This window comes from Notechis scutatus, chromosome 1, assembly GCF_049901735.1.
Source record: "Notechis scutatus isolate UNSWTSFEM ecotype Mainland chromosome 1, rNotScu1.2, whole genome shotgun sequence".
Classification (NCBI taxonomy): Eukaryota; Metazoa; Chordata; class Lepidosauria; order Squamata; family Elapidae; genus Notechis; species Notechis scutatus.
In genome coordinates, this window is record NC_142009.1 from 295,366,765 (window position 1) to 295,378,158 (window position 11,394).

General features: G+C 36.1%; 1 protein-coding gene across 1 annotated transcript in view; it reads left to right on the forward strand.

Annotated features, from left to right (window-relative positions):
• TSHR (thyroid stimulating hormone receptor) overlaps positions 1–7,728 on the forward strand; it is a 50,580-nt gene extending 42,852 nt beyond the window's left edge. The window contains exons 10-11 of the mRNA XM_026664259.2: positions 2,506–2,694; positions 3,380–7,728. Of these exons, the coding sequence (XP_026520044.1) occupies positions 2,506–2,694; positions 3,380–4,796 (1,606 nt within the window). The 3' untranslated portion in view covers positions 4,797–7,728. The remainder of the gene's footprint in view (positions 1–2,505; positions 2,695–3,379) is intronic.
• Positions 7,729–11,394: the final 3,666 nt, after the last annotated feature.

Consider the following 11,394-nt stretch of genomic DNA (forward strand, 5'->3'; position numbering starts at 1 on the left):
AAGCATACTGTAGACGAAAAATCTCCAGCATTAGTGATACCACTTTTTCATAAAATGTGGTAGCAATCAAGGTTACGGCATCTACTCTAGTCAAACATGGACTGACAAAACTTGGAAGAGCACTCAAAAACCTATTAGATTTGGGCCTAAGCAAAGGACCTATTATATACTTACAGATTAAAGTAATAGCAGTTCAGAAGGTATAAATTGAATTCTTAAGCCTCCACTTAGTCAGCCAGTGAGGAGTGAAAGTCAAAACGCTTAGATACCATCACCACAAAGAGTCCCGTGAGACAATTCCTGTTTGTCAATTACACTAAAAATATAATGTATTGAATTCATGATGCAAATAATAATTTGGTCACCATATTCTTCACTGTGTTCCATACACCATTTCTTTTCGCATCTTCAGTTATAATTCTAGGAGCACAACAGCTCAAGTTGTTGAAATGCTGAGCAGGAGGTTCACAAGCCACATTTGAGACCCCAGAGCTGCTGTGGGGTGGGGTTGGAGTTCTTGTCCTTCACGTCAGCTTCTGCCGGGGACAAGAAAGGAACCCCCATCTGAACATTCCCCAGGGCAACGGTGATGTCACCGGCTAATCCTTTCAGCCTGAAAGTGCCTTGGAGCTTCTGGCATGAGTGCAAAGTTATAATTCTTGTTTAATACCTGATGCAGGATAATCACATTTCACTTTAAGTTTTTTCAAGCCTACCTCTAGGTATACATGAAAACAAGCTTCAGATTCTTACATCTTCTTCATGGAGGAATCTGCTCCTTTATTATTATTTTTCTTGCAAAATTGAATGGGCCAAAAATAGAATTGGAATATTCTGGGTTACATATAAGTTGCTGGACCATGAGTGGTTCAGTTCTTCTTCCGCCATGGAAACACACAACCCAGGCTACCAAATAAGGTTATGATTATGTGTTAAAATTTGAGGAGCAAGTACCATGGATGCTATCCAGAGCTCTCAGTGGTAAACTATTGGTTTTTTTTTTTTGGGTGGGAATGGTTTATATAATAGCAACAAATATAACTTTTAATATTATGAAGATTCTACAAATATAAGGTGCAAAGATAGTACAAAATATACATTGCTAAAAGTATTACTGTCTTACATAACGCCTTAACCAACTGGTATTTCCAATCTCTATAGTACTGTTTTCCCAAAAATAAGACCCTGTCTTATTTTTTGGGGGGGGTTTGCCACCAAATTTTCGGGGGATGTCATCCACTGACTAACCTCACATGCGTGCATTGCCCCGGCCTCCTTTTTGTTGCCAGAGGCCTTCAGGAACCTCTTCTTCTGCAGCCTGCAAGGCTTTCCTGAAGGCCTATGCAGTGGGTAACAGAACTGTGGATCAATCTGGAGCTTTGCTATCAGCTACAGAGGCCTTCAGGAAAGCCGCACCAGCCTTGAAAACTGCAGAAGAAATGGCCCAGCAAGGCAAGTGTCAGGGTGTGCGAGGCCTGGCTAAAACTGTCCAAAGGTAAGTAGTAGGGCAGCTCCACCTCTCCATCCCCATCCTAGCTTAATATTTACCCGTGCACTCAAATGGGCGGGGTCTTAATTAGGGCTTATTTTGGGGGATAGGGTTTATATTGGGTGCACATGTAAAAATCAAGATTGGACTTACTTTCAGAGTAGGTTGTATTTTCGGGGAAACAGGATACCCAAGATGCTAAGGCAGGTAGGCATAGGAGCAGGTGTGAACTAACAAATGGGAAGACATCCGAGTCACTTTCATTATGGAGGGAGGGAGGGAGAGATTGTAATTTTTGAATGATTTCAATTTATTTTCAGCTGAACTGGATTATTCTTCTTATAATTGTTTTGCATGGCTTGTAAATTATTTTGAATGTATTAACTTTGATTTTCTTTAAAGAAGAAAGTTTTCCTGGTTTTTCCCTAGCTGTGTGATATTATTATTTTGAAGTTTAAAATTTTCAAATTATAAGTCAACTGGCCAAAGATAATTCAGAAATATTAAGTCAAGCAAAAGTTTAAAAATATTTTGCCAGTTAAAAACAACCATAGTGTTAGATGTCAGATGCCTCTCAGCATAAAAAGTCCAGTGAATTTCTGTCTAAAAGAAGGAGAAAGAGGGTGTGAAGCAGCACAAGGAAAGCCATGCCAAAATGGAGAAAATGCTAACCATTTTGGTGATGGTATGGAAAGAAAAGGTCTTTAGGTCACATTCTAAAATCATACTTGCTTAGGCTGCATACTAAAAAAAATTCCTAAAGTCTAGGGGCAATCTAATATCGAGGCTAGGAGTGCATTATTCTTTATAGAAAATATAGTACTTAGGAAGAAACTGGTTCAGTTATAAACAAACCATGTAGCCTGTAGTTTTACATGTTGCTCTTAATTTCTGGATTTGTTAATTTTTCTAAAGCATTTGACAGTTGTATAGCATATAAATTAAATAAAATTAAATTTTTATGAGAAACTGACATTATTAATTGTCCTTAATTTTTCCTCTGTGTACATTTTAAGTGATGTCTCCCAGACATGTATCACTACACTGCCAGAAAGGGGATTAGAAAACTTGAAAGAACTGATGGCTCAAAATACCTGGACTCTAAAGAAACTCCCCTCAGTAAAAACTTTTCCTTATCTAACTTATGCTGCTCTGTCATACCCAAGTCACTGTTGTGCTTTCAAGAACTGGAAGAAAGCTAAGGGGTAAGTTTTAAAAATGGTATTAAATTCCAAATTGGTTAGAATCCAACTATCTAAGGAATTTTATCCTGGCTCATGAACCTGTCCAACAATAGAAATGTACTTTCAGAAACCTCTTCAACCTTTCTCCACATCAGAAGTGATGCAAATGAGAGGGTGAACATTTGTAATGCACTCAGACTTTCAAATCCTCTCCATAGAAAGTCAATCTCATGTTTATTTAAGTGTCAAATGAAGTCCACCTCTTCACCATGGACTAAATTATCATCTTTAAATACTGTTTGAACTTCTTTAAAGTAGATTTTATGCTCAATGGTTGCTCCAATTTAATAAGCTTAGATCACATTTGTTCTGAAGCATGATGTTTACTGTAAACTGTACAAAAGAATTTTATAAAGGAAAGAAAGCATAGCCATTTGTTATAATAAACGGAAATAAAAGCAAAAGCAGTGTAATAACACTAAAGTATAATTAAATGGATAATAGTTTTCTTAAAGGAATAGTTGTCTAATCAAAATGTCATTATCGTAATTACAGCTTAGAATTGTAGCTTTATTCCAAAGCTAGAACGCTACACTTTTCTCAAATAATGTTGCCTTAGCTCACAATAAATATTCCCCACTGATTAATTTGCTTTCTCTAGATAAGCTACTTCTTTTATTAATCATGCTTTCTATTGCTCCTTTAGAATCTTGGAGTTCTTGCTGTGTAATCAAACTAACAATCTCAGCATTCGCAAGAGAAGATCTTCCAATACCTTCAGGGCTCCTTTGTATCAAGATTATGTGGATGATGATTCAGATCACACTGTTGCTGTTCATGATGAGAATTCCAAATTTAGAGACCTTCATGGAAATTCACGTTATTATGTCTTCTTTGAAGAACATAACAATAAAGATGGATTTGGTCAAGAACTCAAGAACCCCCAAGAGAATATTGTGACTTTTGATAGTCATTATGATTATATTATCTGTACAGGTAATGATGATATTAGTTGCAGCCCCGGGCCTGATGAATTCAACCCCTGTGAAGATGTAATGGGGTACAGATTTTTAAGGATAGTGGTATGGTTTGTAAACTTGCTGGCCATTGTGGGCAATGTTTTTGTTCTCTTTATCTTACTCACTAGCCATTACAAGTTGACTGTCCCACGGTTCTTGATGTGTAACTTGGCCTTTGCTGATCTTTGTATGGGATTGTATCTTCTCTTGATTGCGTCAGTGGATCTTTATACTAGATCAGAGTATTATAACTATGCCATTGATTGGCAAACTGGACCTGGTTGTAGCACAGCTGGCTTTTTTACTGTCTTTGCTAGTGAGTTATCAATCTTTACTTTGACTACAATCACACTGGAACGGTGGTACGCTATTACTTTTGCCATGCGCTTAGATAAAAAAATCCGCCTTTGGCATGCATCTTTTATTATGTTGGGTGGTTGGCTGATATGTTTCCTTCTTGCCCTTTTACCTTTGATTGGAGTCAGTAGTTATGGAAAAGTTAGCATCTGCCTTCCCATGGACACTGAAACACCGATGGATCAAGCTTACATTATAATTATTTTGCTGTTGAACATCGTTGCTTTCATCATCATTTGTGCTTGCTATATTAAAATTTATATTACAGTACGGAATCCCCAATACAAGTCAGGGGACAAAGACACAATCATTGCAAAAAGGATGGCTGTGCTAATTTTTACTGACTTTTTATGTATGGCACCAATCTCATTCTATGCCTTATCTGCTGTTATAAGCAGACCCTTAATAACAGTCAGCAACTCAAAAATTCTACTGGTCTTGTTCTATCCACTCAACTCTTGTGCTAACCCATTCCTTTATGCTATCTTTACCAAAGCATTCCGAAGAGATATCTTCATCTTGCTTAGCAAATTTGGGTTATGTGAACATCAAGCTCAACTTTATAGGGGCCAAACAGTCTCCCCCAAGAACAGCAGTGGTTCTGGCCATCATAAGGGCAACCGTGGAGTTGTCCATAACCTTTCTAGCCATCAAAGGCACCCCGATGGTATACTTGGAGGCTACCATTCTGCAATGATGCTACATATTCAAGAATCCATGGAAAATAGTAAGCTGACTATATTGTAGCACATCACTACTTAAAATAATATTTGGATATTCAAAATCCCTGTTCTATTATAAAGGGCATGGTTTCTTTTGATAGGAATTTTTAAGACACATTCTGCTTTCCTGTGAGCCATCTATATAAAACTGTAAGTTTAAGAATATTAGAAAAGTTGTAATAGATCAGACCAAGCGCTTTTCGAGTTCAATTATTTGTTTGCATAATGCCATGCATTTATTACAGAAAATCCACAAGAAGGATGATATATTCCTCAGCAAACACTCTGCTCTTCAGAGTAATTATAGAAGGAAGAAACATCCTAAATTTTACTCCACTCAACAATGGATAGCCACTTTTAGGAGATCATATGGAGTCTTACATGAGCTCTTTTAAAATGACAAAATACATCAATTTTACTCACAACAGGCTTAGAAAGTTCAAGCTAAATCAAACAGTATGCCTAAGAAACATTTTTTGTTCTAAATATTTTTTTTAAATGCTTAACTGACCTTGTGTTGATATTTCTGGCTAACATGGATGCATTGAACAATCTGATAAAATTATATGGATATTTTTTAGAAAGTTCTACTTCATTTTAATTGGAAACTAATTATGTTCCTTTTTGGTAAAATGTTAAATATGTAATATAATCAACTTTGCTGTCATTTTTAGCTTATTATTACATATTTCTGCCTTTGTACCTTTTTACATTATTTGGAGGATAGTAATTCTACCTTGTTAATTTAACAGATTTCAATTGAAATGTACTTTTGGTATAGTTTCATTGTCCTTTCATTTTTTTTCTACTTTTTTTTTTGCAAGTCTCTCTCTCTCCCTCTCCTCTCTTCTTAACAAAAGACATTAGCTATTTCATACTCAAAATTAACGGAGGATTCCTCTTTTATGTTCTCCAGACCAGATCAGTTTGCTGGCTTAAAAAAATTCAGTTTTCAAGCCAACGTTGTAACATTTAGCAGCCAAGTATTACAAAGCATCAAAAAATTAAAACATGTTAATAATTTAATGCACTATATCATTAAGAATTAGTAAGGGTGAATTCGTGAACAAATTCCATATAGACCACTTACGTTGCTCATAGTGGAGACTTTTAGTTGTATCTAAAACAGTGTTTTTCACCTTAAGTAGCTTTAAGATTTCCGTTTCCAGAATCCCCTTTTGCTGGGGACACACATCTTAAAGCTGTGAGGATGAGAAACAATACCTGGAACAATATCTTACTGCTTTATTTTCATGTAGTGTAAAATGTTTGTCTATCCTTTTCTATAGAAGGTCCCATATCAAGGATGTCAAACTCAAGGCCCACGGGCCAGATCCGACCTGCGGGGTAGCTAGATCTGGCTCATGTGGCCACCCTGGAAACAGTGAAGGACCAGCTCATGGTGCCTCTGCCAGCGAAAATGGAGTTTGGGAGGGCTGCATACAGCCATCCCACACTTTGTTTTTGGCTGCGATGGCCTCTTGCAACCCTCCAACAAAAACAAAGCTCGGGGGGGGCACATGCGGGGCCAAGCTGTTTTTACTAGCAGAAGGCTGCAGGCAGCCATCATAGCCGAAAATGGGGCCCAGAAGTCTATTTTCATTGGCAGAGCTCTTGGGCCACCACAGACACCCCCGACACGAGTGACGTCATGCTGGCCATGCCTCCCGAGGTCAAACACAACCCTCAAGTGGCCCTCAAATGAAAATCAGTTTGACATCCCTGCCCTAGATTATACAACAGCTTCTACCTGGAGGCAACTTGCTATGTCCAGACAGTTCAATACTCTCTCATTGGAACTGTATGTTGTCTATGGCAGGATTTTTTCAAATTTTGTTCCATGGAATCCTGGAGTTCCACCAAAAGAAAAAATAATAATTTACATGCAACCAGAAGCATCTGTAGGAATTTTTATAAGGTACAGTGGAAAGAAGCCGTCTCCAATGGCGTCTCCTATTCTCATCCTTCTATTTGTGTCTGAGAGGTGGGAAGCAAGAATTCTGGGAAATTGATTTAATATCCTGGGTTTGATAACAGCATTGGACCAACTATTTGGGTTACTTCAGTCTTTGCTATCATAATTATGGCTGTATTCCTGAATAAACTTTAGTTCAGTGCATTTCAAATGATGCCTTTATCAAGGGCACTATGAAAAAAGAAATATAAACTGCTTATAAATTTTATGCCTCTATAAAATGAGAAGACCTACATTCAAAACAATTACATTCCTAAATCTACAAAGAGAAGAAAAATTATGTCATATTTAAAGTAGAAATAAATAAGCAATTGAAATAATCTGGCGCTAATACAAAGAGCAATGATATTAGAACCCCTTCCAATCCCTGCCTTTTAGGGAAGAGAAATATACTCTAATTAAATTAATGTTTTAAAAATATTTTTTGCTTTGTCTGCACACATTTCTTTTTAAAAAAACCATATAAAATGATATAAATTTAAGTGTTATCTAACAGGTTGCTAAAAATGCTACATTATTTTTGTTCTTTTTTAATTGTTAAGAATAAATCCAGAGGGGGAAATGATTTATTTTAAACAATACATTTATCTTTGTGCTTACCAGCTGAAACATGTTTATTTAAAGTAACTAGCAAATATGCTTTGATAAAAAATGTGTTGTTTTAACTTCTAATGTTCATGATATTTTGGTCTTGGAAAAGCATTGTTCTATTATTAAAGGAAAATTAAACAATAACATGTATACAGCTGAAAAGAATTATTCACTTGGGAAATAATTGCCTTTTCTTGTATTCTTGAAAAAAGGAATGACATAGGAATTTAAATTATAAACTGCATGCATAAATGCTATGCTAATAGCATGCAAAGAATTTGCCTCCATCAAACTACCTACATATTAGATACTTTTGAGATTTAAATGGAATTTGTGACAAATACAGGGACTGGTTTGGACCGGTTCAGGCGAACCGGATGTTAAATTTTCACCTGATTCGCTGAACCCGTATTTGAACTGACCTGCTGGCCCCGCCCACCCCGCCCCTCCCAGGAGTCTCCACGCGGCACATTTTGGATGCAGGTAAGTGCAGGGTCCACGCGGAGGCTCTGGGAGGGGGAAAGTGGGCCTGTTTCCGGCTTCTGGAGGGCCTCCGGCCATTCAGATTCAAGTGGGTATGCTCTCCACTGACTGGCATCTCTGTATGTAATAGCAATAACATACCATTATTTTGAGGGACATACCATGCATGTTCCTTAAAAAAAAATAAAAAAGGCAAAAGATCTGAAGGACCTTGAAGAACCATCATCATTCTCCTGGAACAGTAACTAATCAAGTGGTTTCACTTACACTTACACTAAGGAGTTCAACATTCAACTGAATTCCAGCCACTGCCATCAAAACACTGAAATGGTGCAGCTAGAAAGTTAAGACTATTGAATTAGAAGCTGGATAGTATGATACTGTCTAAGGAAGGTAGATTCAGGGCACTAACGTACCAAGAGCCCTCCTAGATTTAGACCAGGGTAGGGAACTTGGCTCTTTTATCACTTATGGACTTTTCCCAGAATTCCTGAGTGAGCCATAAAGGTTCCCCATCCTGGCCTACTTTTCAGTTGTGGGGAATCATTTTGACTTGAATGGGACTGTTTAATATACAAATGTAGGACATATTCTTTATATATTCTTTATATGTCCAACATTTGTATATTAAACAGTCCCGCTCAAGTCAAAATTGATTTCCCCCACAACTGAAAAACCAGTAGGCCAGGAAGGGGAACCTTTATGGCTCACTCAGGAATTCTGGGAATTGAAGTCCATAAGTGATAAGAGCCAAGTTCCCTACCCTGATTTAGACCAATGACTAGTTAGATTAGCATGCTTCTTGCAACAATTGCCACCAAAGAAAAGAGAAGTAGGGCACAAAATGACAACAACTCTCCTTGACTTCCTAGTACCTTGCATTATGCTAGACTCTTAAGAATAGTTATCACTATAGCAACTATCATTTATACAGAATCTGCCATAGAAATATAATAAAAATTTAATTCATTTACTACTATGTGTAGATAATATATAGGTACCTATTTCTGAAAATGTATATTTAATTGCCTATTTGCAGTTAATTGTTTTATTATGAAATATTATAAAGTAAAAGAGGCCTTTAATTAACTTATAATGAGAGTTTAACATTACAGATAAATTTAAAAGCCTGGTTTAAAAATTAAATAAATGCAAAAGCAAACCAAAGCCTCAAGTGTTTTAATAATTCTGTTTATTTTAGCACCATAACTTAAAACATTAATAAAGAAGATGCACACAGTATCTACCATTACATTTCAATGCTGGGATAGAACTGTTTTAAAAACTCCATTATGATAAATACATAGCATACTATGCTAATATATTAATGGAAGCAATAGTAACTATGTTTGTTTCAGTTCAATCTAAGTATTGCCTCCCCACCCATCCCTAAAAATCTGGAATTTTTATCTTTGAAATCCTGGGATTCCACATTCCTGAATCCATTGTGAATGAAACAATATCATTTAAGAGTTATCTTTTATAAAAAACCATATCCAAAACATTTTTACTGTTTGAAATGTAGATAACTTATTCCCTCAGTCATGTAAAAAAAGGGAATACACATCTATTTATATACACGATCAGAGGTGGCCTTTAACTAATTGCCAGCAACTGATTATTTTGAGGATCTACAGAAGGAAACAAAAGAAGGAAAAAAGATCAGTTATGCAAGTACCATTGGCAAACTATTCAAAAAAGGAAAGTAGGAAGCAGGGACATTAGATAAATTCCAAAGCTTTGGGTTGGCCAAATACAAAGATGGGATAAAAGAACAGAAATTCTGTGCACTGACAAAATTTCCATCTGTCAATTCCTGCAAGTATCAGCATGAGGCTTGGAAACCAGGATACCTTGAGTTATTTATAAATAATTAAAAAGTGATAAAAATATACTATACTAATACATTATGACATCCCAGATTCTTGGGAAAAACTAGTACATATGAAAACCAATACCAGATAAATGTGGCAGTTGTGATTTCACATTTTTATATCATAAAAAAATTCCGTGAACAGCAACATTTCACAAACTTTTAACAAGCAACATCATGACCAACTTGCCAAAATCATTGGAAACTCTGCTCTTTAGATTAAAATGTAGTAAAAACTCCTGGGAACAAGTTACATGTGCGTGGGGGGGGGGGCATGTGCAGAAACACATTGCACGTGGGGGTTCACTTGCATGCGCACAGCTGCACGGTCATGTGCGCATGCGCAGGGGGCATGCCCCCTGCATGCATTGCCTTATGGCATGCGAGGACGGAAAGGTTAGCCATCACTGGCCTACAGCATACCCTTAGGTGCTATCTTAATAATTCTTAGGTCCTTGATTAGGACTTGGGTTATTATGCTTTCACCAGTCTTAGATTGTGAATTGCAAATTATTTATCATCACCGTACACCAAATAATAATCATATAATCATCATCACACCTTCAAACAAACATCTGTCTATCCAAAGTCCAGAAAGCACTTGATAGGTGGATAAAAATACCAAATCCACTCCAAATATCTGGCTGATTGTGCAACCAACCATAATAGTATTGAGAACTTCACTGAAATAGATACTAAGAACAAACTGGCTTCTTTATGGAATTTATTTCACCATCTTGTTTTTATGAAAAAGGTTTGCCCAAAACTTTGGGGGGGATCCAGATTCCTAAATTCTCTTGCTGGTTCTTTAAGCAAAATTTAGTAGGGTGCTGTGAAAGTTTGTAATCATTAGCATACAAGTTGTGAAGGTAAACTCTAAATATTCTTATCCTTCAATCAATAACTGCAATTGCCTTGCTGGTGGAAAAGTTACTGTTAACATGATGCTTTAAGTCTTTAGGGCTAACTGGCCAATTCAAAGATTTTGTGTGCACGTCACTGAATCTAACCAACCACATTTTAGCCAAGATTGGCATGTGACATGGTCAAATTTATGTGATTGAAGAAAAATGAACTGAGCACACATGACTAAATTAACCATGTCTGATCAGTTTGACAGAAAGTGCTTTTTATCATTATGGTCAGTGTTGAGTCATTAAATATATAAAGTCATAAAAATAATTAAAGTAAAACAACACTAAAACTACAAGGCTTAAATAAAAATGATACAATGATAATTTCAGTTTATTTTCTTGGTAGCAAGAAAATAAAATTAAATTAAAGGATATTCCATAATGGAACTACTTCTTTGCTAAAGTTCTTGTCTGAATACTACTAATATGGAACACACAAGTCACAAATTTGACTGCACTAATGAAAATATGTACAACAATTATGAACTACTAGAAAATACTTTTTCTTATTAAGATTGTGTACCACCCAGTCATTTCTGGTGAGATATATAAATTTGGGCAGTTATATAAATTTGATAAACAGCAAATTGAAATTTATTGGACTGAAAGTCATAAATATTTAAATAATTACTTCAAGAACTGTATTTAGGTAAAAACTTTTAAACTGTGATTATAAGGAATAGATTTCAAATTTATGGTACCCTGAATAGAGTTCCATGTATATTGCTGTCCATTTCTGGGAAAGAAGAAACTATAAAGCTAACAAGCATTTGGTTCTCTTTTTCTT